The following is a 20,973-nucleotide window of genomic DNA, read 5'->3' as shown; positions in this document are numbered from 1 at the left end:
ATTCAAACTAATTCTTGTGAGTCATGGTTTGCTTTAAATGCGATCGCCCGACGGCACAGAGCACATTCACTCGCCGGCCGTCGGAGCGTTCGGAGCTCTCTCTATAATTTCGACGTAGATTAAAAAGGCAGTAAAATACCCACAGGCGTTCTACTTCGAGTATGAGCGTCTGCTCTGATGATGGTGACGTCAGATTTGCTGACGTCACTCTTTTTAAAAATAGCCTTTGGGCCCTTCTTCCGTCATATACAATGAAATCGTGATGGCAAAAATGTTTGTTTGCAATAATAAAATGATAAATAAAAATAAAATGATGTTGAATCTGTGTGTTGAATATACGTAAACATTAAAGAAAAGATTATCGCTACTGACGAAAAATGCTATTTGCTTTTCTGTAAATAGCTATTGAACATAAATTTTATTTGTGTTTTAGATAAAAAAGGCTTATACTTCATCCTTTCTTTTATTTCATCCTTTTTTTCATCTAGGCACCACTATTATTATAATTATCCTACAAGTTGGAGTGATATGACCTTGTACGGGTTTCGGGAACTGCCTTGAAACGAATAGCGTAAGATCGGTCCTTATGGAGTTCTATAAGGAGGATTATGCAGTATGCTCAGCAGTGGGTGTTTATCGGGTGAAATGATGATGACCGAAAACGAACACCACAGCTAGTAATAAATACTTAATACAGCTGTTATATCTCCAAAAAAAATTTTTTTTTTTTTCATTGTAATACGACATCATAATAATCATAAAATAGTAAATGAAATTGTCACATTTATTTACTTGTGCAGGAAACCTAACATCTATATCTATAACATTGAACCTTCTGTGTCGTTAGTCTATGCCAATTACCATGGCAACTATTTGTTTATTTATATTTAATTGGCGAATTCTTATGACTTTTGCTTACACCTGCGCGGAAGTGACAAACTATCTTTGTCTTTTTTGTTTATATCATTTTATTAGAGCCATCTCTCTTATACAGTCTGTCAATGTAATAAATCAAGTAAAATGAAAATTGTATTTGTGTGTGCCTGACACTGCATATGAAGCATTTTTTTTGGATATATTGTGAGTATATAACGTATCTATACATAAAATATCATTGATTACAATACTGTGATATTTTCATATACTTGCTCAGCGGATTAGTGATTGTTGTTTTAACCTTCGACGATTTAATTACATAGATGATTTCATGTACAAATATGTTGCTAAATACTTCAGAGATACATACTTTTATTTGCCACCTGTATTATTTTTTAATAAATATAAATGAGACAGGAAGACTAGCTTTAAAAAATGAATCATCAAAATCCTTTGACCCAGTCGAAAGTTCTGAACATACAGTCGAATTAAGAATTTATTTTTTTGCAGTCGGTTGAAATGATAATTAAAGTCAGTGACGATTAAAACATGTCCAAAACCTAATTCTTCATAGGAACATGATATATTTTAGAAACCAGTTTTTTTTTCAAAATAGATAGATTAGCTATTACCTATTGATACATGTGCAATGTGCATACTGACCTACTTATTTACATACCTGAATCTTGTAAACATTTATTAAAACATTTAAAAAAATCCATTTAAGGCTTTATACAAAATGTCACAATGAGTCATTTTAATTTATTCCAGTAGACCTTTAAATAATTCATTTTAAAATAAGATGCAATTTAGTAAATTTTCTGTGTAAATTTATGAATAGGTCACGTGTGAATAGAAATAGAAAATTATTGCGGAAATGTCAATGTTTGTTTGGCTTTTCAACCGACTTCAAAAAAAGGAAGATGTAGATACTCAATTCTACTCTATTTTTTCGGTTTTTCAGCTAGGAAGTTTCGACTGGGTGAACCGATTTTAATGATTTTTTTTATTTGAAAAGTGTTTTCTCATTGGTTGGTTCTAGTGTTGCCGAACTATCGATAGTTTGACTATCGATAGTTGACCTTGAAAATAAGTCAGAATATCGATAGCACTATCGACAGTATCGATATTATCGATACTATCGATACTATCGATAGCGTTAATCATGGAATACTATTGATGAACTGCAATAGTATCGATAAAATCGATAGTATTGATTGCCAATAGTTGCTATACTATCGATACTGTCGATAGTATCGATACTATTGCTACTGAATATTGCAACTACAATCGATACTATCGATAGTACTGATACTATCGATAGTTTTGAGCTATCGATAGTAGTAAATTGTGCAATAGTATTGTTCACGATTTCTTGGTATAATGGGTCAGTCAATGGGCTTATTGGATTACGAATTAACGAACTAAAAAAAATGGATTGTACAAAGCGCCAATAGATAACTTGAAAAGTATTATAACCAAACATCTAGTTCTCTGTCATCCACTATAATATTATTGAAAAGCAATACTATCGAGAAAAAGGTCACTATCGATGGGACGATATTATCGATAGTATCGACACTATCGATAGTATCGATAGTTCGTTCGATATTGAGCTTCGATAGTATCGACACTATCGATAGTATCGATAGTTCGTTCGATATTGAGCTTCGATAGTATCGATACTATCGATGGTATTGCTATGTGTCGATAGTATTTACGCTTATAGGACTATCGATACTATCGATAGTATCGACACTATCGATAGTATCGATAGTGCTATCGATACTATTGCTTTTCCCCAACTATCGATAGTTAATCGATAGACTATCGATAGTGGACTATCGAGCGGCAACACTAGTTGGTTCCATTAAAATTTTGGCCAGTTCTGAGTTGGTTTAGTTTTTTGTTAAAAACATAATAATATCAAGATAACCTTTTGGCTTTAATCGCATCATTTTCATTTAAATACTAAACTTAAATGTATCCTTCTTTTTTTTTTTTACAAATGTATCAATGAATAATACAACAATATTATTTGCAACCCACATTCTTAATAACAAAAAATGCATGTACCAACGCCCATATTATAAGATCTATCCATTGTGATTTATGCAACAAAAAAAATTAGTATTTGTTTAGCCGTATTCTCACTATAGAAAAAATACTTATTTCAAAAACATTGAAATAATCAATCACTCCATCTGTCCGTTACATTCTATTGTTATTTTGAATGATTATATGCTAATGTATTTGAATAACATTGAGAACATATATTTGTTTATTGAAATATATTAATTTTCGAAATAACTGGTTGAACAACTAGAACGCCCCTTCTCCCTAATTCCTTCCAAATCCCTCTGAGGATAGCAACACATCCACTTCCCAGTGGAGTGGATGCTAAGGGCGGCGTGTATCGCTTAACACCAGGCGTCGCGTTTGCTCGTTTGCTATCCTATAGCATAAAAAAAAATTTCTAACACGACATATCTAAGGTTATTTTAACTTATAGGTAGTAATTATTATGTTTAACTTACTAATTATTATATGTATTTCTACTTACTATTTTATATAAATCTGTATTGAACTTTATATGTATAGATGTGCACATTGGATATATTACATTTTAGAGGACATAATGTTATAAGTTCTTTTTGTTGCTTACAAAGCTCAAATCTCAAATGAAGACTAACTAACCTTGCTAGCATAATTAATACGCATCAAAATACATATAATATCATACTACCATAAATATAGTTTTAGATTATGTAAAGGTGATCTTAGCTGATATTTATATTTGGCAACTACATAATATAAGCGCGAAGAACCACCTTGTCACCACGCCCTTACAATTCGTCCAGGAATGAAGGCTCTATCACTCGCCCCGTCCACCCACACCCGTGTTACACTTGGACAATAACTTATTAACATATAACATATTATATCTATTCATTTATTCAATACATAAATGTGGGTCATCAGTCAAAACCTGTTAATCTAGTCAACCACGACTCAAGGTGACACGATCTCTTGTCGATTTTTACCAAATCTCAAACTTAATTAATATGATTTTTAATGAGTTTTATTTCCTTATTATATGAAATATGTGCAACCTACGCAATTTGTTATCTGGTTTTATTAGATGTTATTTCAAATTGATAATTAAGATGACAATGATGATGAATTAATGTATTTTCAATTTTAAATATGTTATTTGATAAAATGAGTTTTAGAATTTTCCTTTAGGGGTTTCCTTTGTCAAACTACTATTAGAAGTGTGGTATATATTGAGCCTCCAGTTACATACTAGTTAATATGTATATATATCTGTTTTAATGAGGCAGATTGTTTACGTAGTAAAGAGTAAATATGTATCTAATTCCCCTGTACATTTACAGTATCAACTTTCATTCCTCGAAAATAAATAACGCATTGTAGTACATTGTTTACATTCTATCTTTATCACAGAATAAAAAATAAACAAGCCGTAAAGATAATAAAACAAAACATAAAATAATAAAATACTAGATTTACTGACCTGTAAGGTCCTTAAGATATTAAACTTATTGTAAGCTTATAGTTAAGAATTAATAATAAGGATAAACAGCGTACCTATTAGTACAGGTATTGGCTCATTGCCAAATCGTTAATTTTATTAAACACTAACTGCAATCCGCGGTTTCACCCGCGTGGCTTCGCATCTGTTGGTCTTAGCGTGATGATATATAGCCTTCCTCGATAAATGGGCTATCCAACACCGAAAGAATTTTTCAAATCGGACCAGTAGTTGTTGAGATTAGCGCGTTCAAACAAACAAACAAACAAACTCTTCAGCTTTATAATAGTAGTACCTATAGATAACGTTTTTCCTCAAAAGTATAATAGTCAAGAAGAGCTTTTAGTTCGTAATTATTCAAATATGTTTTTAAATTATTTTTTAATTTATTTATTACCACTTATAGTGTTGATATCTGTATTAAAGCTCGGAAAACTACTCAATTAGGTATATTCAAATTTTATAAGTGTAGATAAGAAAGATTTATGAATAGCAGTTTGATTAAAAAAAAAATAATATGCTATATAAAAAATACACATGTGGAAAATTTATAAATAATAAAATAAACAATGTCAAAGATCCTAATTCATAATAAAAATGCGAAAGTTTGTGAGATGGATGTATTTGCGTATACATACACATACGCAAATACATCCATTTTGTTACTCTTTCACGCAAATACTACTGAACCGATTACAATAAAATTTAGCACACATATAGAGGGAAACTTAGATTAACGTATAGGATAGTTTTGTCCCGGAAATCCCAAGGGAACGGGAACTGCGGGTTTTTCTTTGAAAACGCGCGCGAAGCCGCGGGTGCAAAGCTAGTAAAGTATAAAATAGCGATAGTTTTTGTCTCTCTTATCAATCGATTATTCTAGAAACACATTGTTAAATCTATTACGCATTGAATAACTAAAACAACTGATTGCAGGTGCTAAGGAATGCGCCAGATACCAAAATATTGTTCAGATAATCTATGCAAATAGACCACGTTACATTTCAATCTGCAAGGTCGGATTCCTTATAATATAATACAAAGTCGCGCTGTCTGTTGTTATTATATCAAAACTACGCAACATATTTTGATGCGGTTTTTAATTGATATAGTGATTTAAAACTTAGTTTAAGAGGAACGTTTATAGTCCTTATGTACCTATGCTTAGATCTTTAAAATTACGCAACAGATTTTGATGGGTTTTTTAAATAGATAGAACAGTTCTCGAGGAAGGTTTCAGTATATTTGTTAAGTTTTAGACCAAGCGGGTAAAACCGCGTGGCACAGCTAGTTAATAACAAGAGCGATCGCTTTGCGTGTACTTATAGATATCTTAGTGATCACGCTATTGTCTCTTCTGTTATGAAAATTACTGTTTTTGTAGTTAATGTGGTTAAGGAATGTACTTTCTATTTGTGATTGAAGTCGAGAGTTCAGAGTATCCTAAGACATTTGGACAAATGTTGCCGATATATGAATAAATGGTGAGATGCACTATTTAATAGGTACGCACTGTGGGTACACACAAACGGGAAATAATAAAAAAAAAAAATAAAAAAAATAAAAATAGTTTATTTCCTTTCTAAATTTTACACAATTTGGAGTAGTAGGGCCCTCCTAGTAAGTTTAAGATAAAACCTGTGTCAGGAGGACCCGCTCTTCCTTAACTTAAAATAGGTTATCTACATGAAAAAAATAAACTGTTGATAACTAAATATTAATAGTTAAGTGTGGAGTGTATGATTGTGTGTGTGTGATGTGTTTGTGTATTGTGTGTTGTGTGTGTGTGTGTGTGCGTGTGTGTGTGTGTGTGTGTGTGTTTGAATTTGTCGGTTTATGTATGAGCACGAGTTTGTGAGTGATCGAATTTAAATAGCAATTAATATTTACCACTTTTACCAGCTAATGATTACACGTGGTTATAGTTAAATAAATAATATAAAAGTAATAATTACACAGTGCATGACGTAGCAAGAAGGTTTTCTGTGTCATCATAATTTAGTGTTTTTAGCCAATTCATTATTTTATTTTTTAAATCACAACAAGTTAGTCTATTAATGTTAAGTAATTTATTTAGATGATTATATATATAAGCTGAGTTAGCTGAGTACTGGCGTCTGGCAAAAACAGTTTTGGTACAACGAGTTTTAATTACCTCCTTCCTTCTTCTTCCCTCCACTGTGGTATAAATAAATGGTGTTTTTTTGTGTGTTTTTATTGTAATAAGCAAGATGTATAGTTGTCTGACTGTTAGAATATCACATAGTTTATACAGATCTGTCGTTGGAAACCGGCGAGGTTTTTGATACATGACTTTCAGAAGACACCTATGCACACGCTCCATTTCTATGAATTTAGATTTGTTAGCTCCCCCCCAGATAGGAATACAATATGCTAAGATTGATTGAACTAAGGACTTGTATATTTGATTCCTAAGCTTATGTGAAGTTACATGTCTCAAAGATTTAAAAATCCAGATTAGTTTCCGTGCTCTTTCGTTCATATAATCAATGTGTGAATGCCAAGATAAGCGGTGATCAAGTATGATCCCGAGATATTTTGTAGTAAAAACTTTTTCAATAATGTCGCAAGTACAATTTAAATTATTAGTTCCGTCACATTCGTGGAGCTTAAGGTTAAGATTAGGATTAGGTTGTGTTTTATTATTAATTGAGAAGCATATGTAATTAGTTTTTTTAATGTTTAAAGTGAGGAGATTACTTATTAACCAATCAGAAATTTTAGAAATACCTATCTGTGCCGCGTTAAATACAGAAAGCCATGAATTCCCACTAAACACTATCGCCGTATCATCTGCGTAAGAGTAGATTTTTCCATTTAATATACTTAAATTAGTGAGATCATTGATATAGACTAAAAAGAGCGTTGGTCCGAGAACGCTTCCCTGTGGCACACCACAGGTAACGCCTCTATCGCAGCTAATATAATTTTCTATTTTTACACATTGAGTCCGCTCTGTTAAATAACTTTCCATTAGATTAAGGGGTGTACCACGAATGCCTGCATGCTCCAGCTTACGGATAAGAATAGGGATGGAAACGGTGTCAAAGGCCTTTTTCAGGTCTAGAAAAACAGCCAAACATTTTTTGCCTTCATCCAGTCTGTCAGATATAAGAGATGTTAATTTCAACACAGCATCTTCGGTTGAAAGACCGCGCCTGAACCCAAACTGTGAGTCAGAGAAGATGTTATATTTTTCAAAGTAATTAAGGAGTCTACTATTAATGAGCTTTTCGATAACTTTAGAGATTGCTGGCAGAACTGAGATGGGGCGATAATTATTGACATCGGATCCATCCCCACCCTTATACACCGGAACAACTACTGACTTTTTCAGCTGAGCAGGGAATATACCTGTACTAAAACATAAGTTCGCTAAGTGACAAATAGCAGGAGCTACAATAGAAGAGCAAATTTTAAGAAATTTTGTAGGTATTTTGTCCCACCCTGGGGCACTATCAGATTTTAACGTCGTGATTATTGTTTTAACTTCACTGACATCGGTTTTTAGAAGAACGAAAGAAGAGCTGTTTAGGTTAGTCGTGTTTGGAGCAGGGTTCCTTACCAAATTAGAGTTTTTAGTCAAAAGTTGATTTGCCAACTTTTTACCGACATCAGCGAAAAAATCATTAACCAAATTTACCGATTTGCAAGGAGAAGAATCCGACTTGAGAAGATCTTTACTGTGTAATTTAGCTGGTTTAAAGTTAGTAATTTGTCTTATCGATTTCCATAATTCTTTTGAGTTTTTAGCTGCTTTACTTAACATTTCTCTGTCATAATTTCGTTTTAATTTTTTAATCAAGTTATTACAATGGTTTCTGTAACATTCATAATAATCATTTAAATCTTTGAATTATTATATACTTACTAGCTTTCCGCCCGCGTCTTCGCCCGCGTTTTGAAAGAAAAACCTGCATAGTTCCCGTTCCCGTGGGATTTCCGGGATGAAACCTATCCTATGTGTTAATCCAAGTTACCCTCTATATGTGTGCTAAATTTCATTGTAATCGGTTCAGTAGTATTTGCGTGATAGAGTAACAAACACACACACATGCTGATGTGAAAAACAGCGCGAGCGGTTATAACAAATATTAGAATTTAATGAGTAAATATATTATGTGTTAATAATATGAATGGGAAATCGTGATGGGATAAAAAACTCGTGTTTTATCGATAGTTTCATTGATAGTTATCGACATTTGATCTCTATAACATTTGCGTAGAGTAACAAGAGGTCAATTTAACTTGCTATAAGCCTTCAAGATTATTCAATCAAAAATAACTTGAACCCTCTTAACCACATACCGTCTTATAAAACGGAGGTCAACTTTGGTCTTGATAGTATCGAATTTTTTATACAAGTGATTACATATAAAAACATTGGTTATATATCATGTCATAACTCAATGTAAATGATAATAATTAGTTTCTCGAAGGCTATATGACTTCCGTACACGACAAATTAATGGTAAGCAAAGGAAATATTATGTGTAATTTGCTATGTCAATGCCTTTTGTAATTATACAATAATCGAAATGTCCCTGTTGCTGTATGATTTGTGTGTTTGTCCTTCTTCCCTTCATGTGATAATAGTGATTTTTCTCAAGAAAACGAAACTTTGAGCCATTGAAAAGCATACCCACAAGTTATGTGCTATAATTGTTATGTCTATAATGAATAATATAATAATTTGTGTTTATTTAGTTCTAGTATATTAATGACTAGCTTTCGGCCCGCGGTTTCTCCCGCTTTTAAAACCTCATAAATTATATAGAAAAAGTTAAAACCTTCCTCCTACGCAACTGCTTCAAAATCAGTTGCGTAGTTTTATAAATGTAAGCATACATAGGGACGTAAGAAAGCGACTTTGTTTTATACCATGTACTTGGTGATTCATTAGTTCTATAATAAATTTATTTTATTAATAAAAGTTTTAAATTTTCATCTTAAACAAATTTGACTCACGACATCGACCAAAAGAATTCATCACACATTTATTTCCTCGCTCATATTTTTGTTAACAACCCACACGACTTACCCACATTCAATTATCACCCGTATTCCCACAGCACAAGAACCTTCACCTGCCAAGAAACCAAAATGCCATCTTCAGTCGTGAGGTTAAGCCCTTGAATGCATGTACGATAATCTCTATGCATTCAGATTGTGAGATATACCTACAGTACTGCATAATGATACGTGACCCTACTGGTTTCATAGAGGTTATCAATTCGGTAGGTTCTTTGAAACACGCATTAGATATTAGTTACAAAGATTTAACATAAGCATGATATCTTTACTAATATTGTAAAACTGAAGAGTTTGTTTGAACGCGCTAATCTCGGGAACTACTGGTCCGATTTGAAAAATTCTTTCGGTGTTAGATAGCCCATTTATCGAGGAAGGCGATAGGCTATTAATTATCTCGCTAAGACCAACAGGAGCGGAGCACTTCGGGTAAAACCGCGGAGCACAGCTAGTATCACATAAGGATGGAGACTTTATTCAAGTGGTATTTCCGTAATAAGTAGATTATTTGATAATCCAAAAATCTTCAAATTAAATACTATAAGCTTTTATTGAGTGACGAGTAATAATCAACTCTCCACACAAACATTCCAAATTTTACATTAATTAGGTTATTTATAACATTACTAGAATAAGATGATTTTCTCTACACAATTGAAACTGATAAAATAACTTATTATTTAAGGCATTTTTCAATGTATTTGATGCAGTCTTCAACAGTATAGATTGCAATAAACAATAAACATTACAATCAGAATTAATCGAAGATGCAAAACAAATTGCTATTTTCGTATTCAATAGTCGAAAGCCTGATCATAAAAATTCCTTGGCAATAATGTACCTAATTATTGTTTACAGCCGATACAAGGTGCAGTACTCATTGAATTTATAATATCCCCTCTCATTGAATTCATAGATAATCTCATGTTTTGGTTATCTTGCATCAGTAGGAGTATAATCTGGTGTGATTTATGCTCTATGGATAGAACCTTCTAGTATATACCATATTGTACGTTTGAATGTTTTTAATTTTTAGTTAGTTTAATTCCCGGTCTTGGCAAGTGAATATTCGAAAATATTGTAATGTATTAAAAAAAGGAATGAGCGAAAAATCATGACGATTTATGTGGTTGTTTTTTTGTATACTTATATGTCTGTTCTTTTATTAAAATTTACCAAGAAATGAAAAAAAAATGTTTGCTCTCAGCAAAATTTGCTATCTCCAGTATTTTTTAAACATCTAAGTTCATGCTTTTAATAGTTATCTATTAAGATTTTCCACAATAATGTTACTGAAAAAGGTCCTTTTTAAAGAATTTTGTATAAATTGTATAAAATTCCATACGTGACTTTAAAAGAAAATATCAATTGAAAAGCTATATAATATAGGAAACGCGAACAAGGCAAATATTTGTAATACCACGTTCGTGATAAGGCACGTATTGTTTATAAAATAACGATAAGCTTAGGTCATCGCATAACGAATCAGGAACTAGGATACCTGTATGCAAACTCAAACTCAAACTCAAACATTTATTTATTCAATTAGACTTCTTCTAGAAGCACTTTTGAAACGTCATGTAAATCCTACTAATATTATAAATGCGAAAGTTGGGGTTCGATGTATGTTTTTTACTATTTCACAAAAAAACGGATTTTGATGATGCTTGGCAGTGATATAGCTTATGAAAAGAATTAAGCGCGTCACACACGGTGAAGATACTATAATATTTTATCTTAAGATATTACTGTAATATTTTATATTACAGTATCTTAAGGTATCCGGTATCAGCGTTCTGACCATCATTTTTCTTTTTGTCATTGCGTACTAAGCCCTGTAGAACCGCCATCCTGTTACAAATGACCCGAAATTTGAAAAAAAAATCAAAATGTTTTTCGCTGATGTTATAGCCCGAAAAATATTATCGTGTCTATTTATTATAAATGGTACCATATAAAATTATGTTCGTATATATCGTTGTGTTTAAACTATTCTCCGAAATGTATTGCGTTGACGCATAGTACCTTTTACAGGTTGTTTTAACAAAAAATCTCACACATCTATGTCAAGAACTGCGCGATAAAATGACTCAGTACAGTTTAATATAAGTTTTGCGATTATTATTTATATGATAACTAGCGGTCCGCCCCGGCTTCGCCCGTGGTACATATGAAAAATAGATGTTGGCCGATTCTCAGACTTACCCGATATGCACAGAAAATTTCATGAGAATCGGTCCACCCGTTTCGGAGGAGTATGCAGACTAACATTGTGAGAATTTTATATATAAGATTTTCGGCATGTCATCAGTTCAAGTACCAACCCTGTTTAAGATATTGTCGATTTTTTTTTAATTTTAAGTGGAGACATTAACTATTCCTGATGACACTATATAATAACATTATTATGATTTATGTTTAATTAGAAAATAATTAATATATCCATTGTTTTTAAACAGCAGAATACCGTCTTACGGTCTTATTTCCCATGCAATGGTTAGTAAAAAATATTTGTTATTTAAGTTTTTGCAAGATTTATTACTTATAAAGTTAGTTCGTCTGACAGACAGACAGTAAGATAACAATCTGACCCTAGAGTTCAGGACCTTAAAAGTCCATACTATGGCATGAAGTAATTCATAATTATATCTATTCGAAGTATTTTTATTCTGAGTCAGTGTTTATTTTAGATTCAGGTCAGTACTAGAATGAGTAAGGCTTTTGTAGGCGAGGTCTTGAAGGGCTAGACACTTAGTGATGTAACTGTTAGAACTTTCTAGTTATGTAATGTGCTACTGGTAACTGTTTTTGTAATGTGCATATCAAAGTAGGTATATTCTAAGTAGAAAAATAAAATAAAAATAATGTTAAAAATTGTAAGTTTGAAAATTTTTTATGAGTAGAAAACGGAATTGATTCCGGATGGATATTAAAAAATAAGCCATATGTGAAAATACACAAAAAGCATGACCTCCTACCCCACAGGTCTGGGGACTAATAACCTACAATATAATTAGTGAATTCATATTAAAATTATTGAATTTGGCCCATGGTTTAATAATTTAATTGATTGCATACTGTCTGGAGTATGGAGATTGGAGCTTGGCATAGGTGCACTTAATATGATTTAATTTAATATACTTAGTCATTCGAGGATAAAAATTAAAAATAACGAAAAATACAGCCAATAATATTCGAACATTATTTTCATTTTCTAGTTTATAGTTGAAGAGTCGACTTTATCAAGCGACATACACACATTATGTGTAGCAGTGCTATTTAAACAACAAAAAACATTAATTCTGCTAAATGAAATATGAACGATGGTAAAGGAAGAGTTTCAATTTGCACACTATTTGAAAAAAAAAAAAAAGTTTTGAACGTGAACATTTTCAATTTTTCAACGTTAGGTACGTATTTATACCATCTTCACTACATAGTATATAAAACAAAGTCGCTTTCTCTGTCCCTATGTCCCTATGTCCCTATGTATGCTTAAATCTTTAAAACTACGCAACGGATTTTGATGCGGTTTTTTTTAATAGATAGAGAGATTCAAGAGGAAGGTTTTAGTATATAATTTATTATGTTTTATACAAAGCGGGCGAAGCCGCGGGCGGAAAGCTAGTATAATATAAAAATGAATCGCAAAATGTTTTGGTAAGCGCATAACTCGAGAACGGATAGACCGATTTCGATAATTCTTTTTTTATTATATTCCTTGAAGTACCAGGATGGTTCTTATGTAGAGAAAACGTAAACATGTACCACGGGCGAAGCCGGGGCGGACCGCTAGTTACATATAATTTGGCATTTCACAGATGCCATAAGCACACAAAAGGACCACATTATAAATATATTTTTTTTTCTATAAAAATAAAATGGTAGCATATTCCATCACCAGCTCCTAAACTATCAGTCAATAGACTGTTAAACAATGCAGAAACACAATTAGTATTCAAAGAGAATTCCCATTCATACCATATTGTATCGTTGTGCAACTCTTTTTAGGACTCAGACAAACGGAACTTGTTGCTTTTAAATTATATTTTAGTTTAGGAAATTTAAATAGGAAAATGTTCGAGAGACGGGATTCAAACTTGTGCATTTCTCTTTGATATAGTAATGCTATGAACTGCTACGTCACCTATGAAATAACCTCTATCAATGAATTCCTTCTACTCTTTTAGTTTTTCTCTTAAGTGAAACTGAAAAATATTATATGTACTGAACAGTATAACATATAAAAAATTGTAATCAAAACATAACAAGAAAATTTGTATAAGGATCTGGCGATTTCATCGTAAAACATAGTGTTATAGAAACAAAATAGAAATACTGTGATGTGTTGAACTTGGATCGGTTATCTGACAAATTAACAGATTGTTTTGACATCAAGAAATATAACAAATAACAGAAAATGCATAGCAATTGTACAAAAAAAAAAAGAAAACAATAAAAACGTAAAACTACTACTATAATAATACTATTTTAAAGTGCGTACGTCAAACATCCGTCATCCAACAAAACACATCAACATGTGTGATACACTTTCACAAAATTATGGTTCTGGTGTTTTGCACGCCTCATAAGCGAAGCGTTGAGGTGGGTACTACTGTCACTTCGCGCAAAACATCTGATTTTTCAAACTTAAAATGTCTTTATGTATCATACATTGCACTTGTAAGATAATACATACACACACATATTAAGAAAAAACACTATTTTTAACGTTCATGATATTTTTGATGTCATTTTTGTTATTTAAACTAGTTAAAAAACAGTTTAAAAAAGTTCTGTCTTGGACGTCCGTGTGTCTGTATGTGCGGATCCTTTTTCTTGTTAACACGATAGCGACCGAAATACTTTACTAATCGAGTCTTTTTTTTTCTCTTACGCTTGAGTATGCTCAGGAATAGAACCCTTTCATTTTTCAGGGTCTGATTCGATGTGGTTTAATTGTTATTAAATAAACAAAAATAATAATTAATAAATATTTATTAAAAAAAATTATGAGGCGTGCACTTTTGGATTTTCCAAATTATTTTTTTAATAGAGTTATTAGCGTGACAATCGACCTAGATAAAATAGATTTTAGTTTCATTCTAGATTTTAAATTCACTTATAAAAAAGCGTGTGTGAAGAGCACACGTGTCAGAAGTGAAACTTCTTTGGCGAGATTCAAAGATACCAAAATCGTCGCCTTACTCCATGACCTGACGGTATTGCCATGACGCGACCTTGAATTTTTAACACAAAAAATATACCACTTTGCATGAAGAAAATGAATGAACATTAATTTTTAATTGCTGATTACTACAAAGATATTCTGTTGTACTAATTGATCTCAACCTTAACATTATTCCAATCAAATTAATGCGTTGAAACAAAAGAAATAAATAATATATAATGATGTTATTCAACAGATTATATAAAGCTAACCGTGTTTCGGTTGGGATCTACTTGCGCACCGTTGCGTTTTAAGCGGTCGCTTGGCTAGTAGTGCGGACCGTTAGCTAGTGATGTTGGCAATGTCGATACGTGATGAATTTTCCAGTCGAATGTTTTTTTTTTATCCAGTTTAGAGCAATGGCTTTACAATGGTTTTAGTATTGATTACATCTTAGTTAATTAGTTGACATAATAGAAATTACAGAATGCTGACTTATTATCAAAATTGTCTCGACCTATCCGCTCTTCATTTAATATTGTGAAAATCGTCTTATTAGTTTACGTAAATAGGTATCTAATGTTATGTTAAAATATATAACAAATTTTACGACACGAAACTTGTATTCTGATATTTGATATAACGTAGCATAGGACGTGTAAAAAACAATTCCTCTTAATTTCTTTTTCTCCGTTTATAATTTGTATGTCTTTAAAATTCAACTATCTATTTTCAATCTGTTCAATAATAAACATGTAACAATTTTCCAAAAATACTAAACTATCGACAAATATCGACACTCTACATCCCTATCTCTAATAGAGCCGTGCAGCGACCGACAATGAGGACAACTATGCATTCGCACGCGACCTCCTCTGTGAATATTAACTAAAGTTACTAGCTAGTATCAAGGCTTGGTATTTGTTAAATTATTGTTTTGTATATGTATGTATGGATTGATTTTTTTTTTGTATTTATTTAGGGATTATTTCACTATATAAATGAAACTTGCACTAGGTACATACGAATAGAAATAAGCGTAGGACTTGTAAACTAATATTATAAATGCTAAAGTAACTCTGTTTGTCAGTCTGTCTATCTCTTCTTCACGTCTTAACTACTGTACCGATTTGGAGGAAATTCTGTGCTTGATGATAGCTTGAGACCTGAGAAAATACAAAGGACAGGTTTTATCCAGGATATCTCACGGGAACGGGAACTATGCGCGTTTTTCTTAGACTATGCGGGCGAAGCCATGGAAGGCTTGTATATTTATAGTGTAAATTTTCTTTTATAAATATTTCGATGAATAGAAAAACACTGAATGAAATAAACAGTAGTAACAGTACAAAATTGTTCCTAAAACTTTTGTTTCTCTTGTAACAAAATATCACATTGAAACATCGTTTAAATTTAAACAATTCGTATAAATCCAATGTCAAATACTGTTTACAAAATGTTAAGTAATATAACACAATGCACCAAAAGTTTTTGTTAACAGCAAGCATTGTTCAATGGGAATGATTGTGAATTGTTAATTCTGTTTGTAAATGTGCAAGAGTTTTTTTTAATTTATAGGCGTATTATTTCCCTGTAACATGTTTGTATTAGTGTAACTGGGTGGTGTGAAGTGTGCAATCATTTTAATCTAGATTCTAGAATATGTTTTTTTATTGCATGGAAGAAGGCAAAGTTTTTATTTCTTAATAGATGTAATATGGCTTTTTACATACCTTATCATAAAATATAAAAAAATAAATAAAATTATAGCAAAAAAACTATTCATCAAAAATTCTTCAAAATGCCGAAAGTTATGGTACTAAGCTCTCTAGAGCAATCACGACAAATAATAATCATAGGCATAAAATTTGTAAGTTTCCTCAAAATCAAGTGGAGAAATTTTTATGACAACTTCTAGGTTTAGAAATGACTTTCTTAACAGACGGCATAATAAACAAATCGCTTTTAAAAAGCGTTAAAATATTTTCTAATTTAGCCTATAAATTCAAAATAAGTTTCCTAAAGTTTCAATATCTTTTGATATAATTCACATAATCGTTTAGCAACTTTGCTAACATAAGCGACAGTTCGCGTGACGAGATAATAATTCTAACAATCAAATGATCCTTCACTTGAAACAAAAGTGTGGCCGTGACATACTGGCTGAGAAAGTCGTCTTCAGACATGGTAATGTAATTATTGCTGTATAATTTTAATCAATGAATCGTTTGTTTAAGTATTCTTTGCAACAATAAAATGACTTGTTTTACTCTATATAGTAGGTCCTGCGGACCTGTGGTCCTTTAGTAAAATACAACCCTTTTTGCGATAAAAGGTGATTGAATGTAAAACAAATAAATAATTAAATCGTACCTTGATAGTTTAGAGCACGATGAATTATTTCAAAAACATTGTTTTATTTAAAATTTAAATAATCCGTGAATCTCGCTAAGAATCATCGAAGGCTTCTAATTTATAAGCTAGCAAGATTATAAGAAGTATATTTTATGAAGCGGTTTGTGAACAAAGGTCGACTATCTACAGTACCACGACCTAGAAAACTCCTCCATACCAGTAATGCACACAAAACTAATTGTACGTCATCCATTGCAGGCTCAGTACGGCGGAGCACGACTCAGAGCAGTTCGAACACGACGAGGGACTCGCAACTCCTCTCAGTCCTCGCTGCGAGGCGGCGGCAACTCCTCACGGGACGCCTCGCCAGTCACATCAATACTCTCGCTACTATAGCGAATAAACCACACAAGTATGTTTTCTTATTAGAATCATGTTACCTAGTTATTAGAAGGCTTCTTGTTGGCTCCGTGTGAATATAATGTCATTCAAATTAAACAATAGCCTATAATTAAAAGTTTTCTTAGAATTAGTTGCAGTATCTCCTTGTATTCAAATATTTAACTTAGTAAAAAATATTATAAACAGTAAGAAAATCAACAATTTTATCAAGCAAATGTTTTAAAATTATTATTTTTCTCAATTTCAGAACCAACACCACCTTCGCTCAATTAGAAATTCGTGACTTAAATAATAGTGTCGTAAGAAGGATAACATTTGACAACTCGAGTAATGAAGCCATAGCACCGACTTTAAAACTGATCACTCACGATGGAGTTAAAGAAACACGACAAGATATAAAACCACACGAGATAAGACATCTATTTATACCTAGGTTATATCAAGATAATAAAAACAGAGCAGGATTTTTAAACAATCGACGATTTAACAAAACGAATGCTGCTGAAACGAAGACTGAAAGTTCTATAATTTACGTCCCACCAGAGAAAGGAGAGGAATTGGATAAAGGTATCGAATTAGACCCAGAAGAGGAATTCCAAGTTGATGAATCCAATCATGGCTTATATTTATTAAATTATTCTGATACTGATAACGTTACACAAAGTCCACCTGTAGCTCCCAACAAAACAACGTCCAGTAATGAAATTAAAGAAAATGCTACATTAATAACTGAAGCAGTATCCGTAACCACTGAAAAGGCCGTGGAAACCACTCCTAAGGTTGAAGATCAAGAGAAAAAAAAACTAGAAATAAATGCAATAGCTAACAGTACAGATGTTCAGAATACAAAGTTAATTAAAGTAGAGCATGAAAAAGATAAAACAAATCAAACATTATTTATGTCACAAGAGATTTATAACCATTTCCGGCCGTTAGAAACAGAACTTCCCGATGAAGAAATGGCGCCTTTTATATATTTTGGTCAAAAACTAGGTGGTCCTGTAATAAACGATAACTTGACAAATTCGCCCTCATTATCAGCTTCTACTAAAGCCGCTAATTTTATTGTTGCTCCATCTGAAAAAAGGAAATTTAATTCACGATACTCTGCAACAGAAAAGTATAGAAATACTAGTGCTGGGGAAGATGAAATTAATGAAGATATGGACGTTTCAGTTGTTAAAAATGTAATAGAAAAGAATAAAATAAGAAACACAGTGAAGGGACCGGCTCCTGCAAGACACGTTGGTTTGGTTAATGCTTATAGGAAATATCCGAGTACCACTCAAAAGCCATTAAACATTGGACAGTTAAATGTTACAGAACCTATCGTACAAAATGTTACGCCGAGCATACAAAATAAAACCAAAGATATTCTATCGAATACAACTGTAAATCCTGTTGAAAATATAAATGGAACTGCCATCAAAGAGAATTTGAATAAAACAACTACACCTCCCACATCTTCCACTCCACCTCCAATTCGTAATTTTACTCGGAATTATTTCAATCTACGTCGACGCCCATCAAAGATAACCACTCTTTTGAGTACTGAAAGCAGTCTGAATGCTCCAGTGGTAAATACAACTACAGAAAAAGCCTCTACTTCTGTATATACAGCTGTTGTAACATCTGTGTCAATAACTTCATCTGTGAGAGGACAAAATAAAACTGATCCTATTACAAATGAATCGGATAATAGCACGAGCGAAATAACATTTGGTAACATAGAGAATAAGTCGAATGTTACCGATGAGATTATAATTTATTTCAACGACACGGAAACAACAAATATACCCACAACAACGACCACTACCACATTTAAACCATACAGACATAGGATCAGAATAAGAACTACGACGACTGAAAATCCTTTCCACAACACCACAAAAACTACGCCTGCTCCAATAATGTATAAACCGATTGAATCTCCACTAACCAGTGAAAAATATAATGGAGATCTGAGTGTAGAAACGATAACATCGAAAATATCTGAAAGGCTAGCCAGTCTGTTCCGACAAAATGATTATGATAACGCTACGAATGGGATAACAATTCGACCAAAGAATATACTAAAAAGACGGCGACCAACGACTACTTCGACAACAACAACAACAACTACGAGTACAATAAAACCAACTGTTAGTATACGTGAAGAATCTACGACACTACTCCCAACGACCACAGCGCAAGAAACTACGACACAAAGAAACGAAGTTACTGAATCGATCTTAAAAACTTTATTCGTCACGTCTCGATCAGCATCATCGAGTTCAACAACTCTGCAACTCACAAACATGACGCAAGTTGAAAACGATACGGTACTTAATTTAACAAGAGTTAAGAATGAAAGCGACACTCAGAACGAAGTTGTTATAGAGGCAGAAAAGACATACACAGCGTCATACGTCTTAGCTGGTCTTGGATTTCTACCAGTGATAGCTGTAGTAGGTTTTGTATTAAGGAACTTACTGAATAAGAAAACGAAAGAAATCGACACGGAATATGAAGGATACTTCGACGATGGCGGCGATATTAAGAAAGAATCGCCGATCACGCCTGTAGCTCGACCGCCGATACCGCCGCCTACAAAGCCAGATCAAAAATGGGAATTCCCAAGGAATAAGCTTAGGTTGCAAACGTTGTTGGGTCAGGGAAATTTCGGACAGGTTAGTTATATATAGCTATTTAATTTAACTTTGTTATTTGCGACATGGTGGTATATTTTCCTATACAGAAGTAAAGGAAGTGCATTTAAAAAATTAAATTCTTAATGAAAAATTATGTAAGAGAGTTAGGGCAATTAAAATAGACATAAAAGTTGAAGTAAAAGAATAGGTATAATAAAATAACTGCGATTTTACTAAATTCCAGGTATGGAAAGCTGAGGCAGACGATCTGAACGGTCACGATGGTCTGACCCGTCTAGTAGCTGTGAAGACTATTAAGGAGTCAGCGTCACAGAAAGAGAAACAGGAGCTTTTACACGAGATCTACATTATGCAGAAGATCGGGACACACCCTAATGTGGTGACGCTGCTCGCTTGTTGTACTGAACAAGGTGGGTATGATTGATTGAAGATTTAGAAAGATTTGGTAATATCAATGGTCATAATGGTAATTAGTAATTATCTGTAAATGAAATTTTGTCTGGTAGACTATGGATTTTTAGTTGGATTTTTTGAAACCTACAGAGTATGCTAAAATGGATATTGATTAAAATTATTGGTAAACTGCAGAGCATTTTAAAATGTCTTCGTACAGTATGTCTTATGAAATTACAACGTTTGCACATTAGTGAAACAGATTTAAATTTAACATAATTACAACCATGGTGTTAAAGTAATAAAGTCACAAATCGTGTAAATGTTATCGTTGAGAGACGTTTTTAAGTTTGTTTTGTGTTGCGTTTAACTATGTAGCATGCATAATTGTGTGTTTATATTGTTTGCAATTATCAAAAAGAGCTTTTTGGTAGTTATATCATGCCGAAATTATAGCTATAACTGTGTGGCAGCGCATGTTCTGGTAATCACAGCAGTTTATATAGTTAATCATGTGA

The 20,973-nt window shown here is 32.6% G+C and overlaps 1 protein-coding gene across 1 annotated transcript in view; it reads left to right on the top strand.

Moving 5' to 3' along the window:
- LOC149904927 (uncharacterized) overlaps positions 1-20,973 on the top strand; it is a 140,752-nt gene that overhangs the window by 116,696 nt on the left and 3,083 nt on the right. Inside the window, exons 2-4 of the mRNA XM_090107432.1 lie at positions 17,268-17,421; positions 17,659-20,080; positions 20,286-20,472. Coding sequence (XP_089963558.1) covers positions 17,268-17,421; positions 17,659-20,080; positions 20,286-20,472 — 2,763 coding nt within the window. The remainder of the gene's footprint in view (positions 1-17,267; positions 17,422-17,658; positions 20,081-20,285; positions 20,473-20,973) is intronic.

Source organism: Colias eurytheme, chromosome 11 (assembly GCF_061535395.1).
Source record: "Colias eurytheme isolate Ceu_HAF_F1 chromosome 11, ilColEury1 Martin Lab GWU primary, whole genome shotgun sequence".
Taxonomy (NCBI): domain Eukaryota; kingdom Metazoa; phylum Arthropoda; class Insecta; order Lepidoptera; family Pieridae; genus Colias; species Colias eurytheme.
This window is presented reverse-complemented; position numbering and strand designations above follow the sequence as displayed.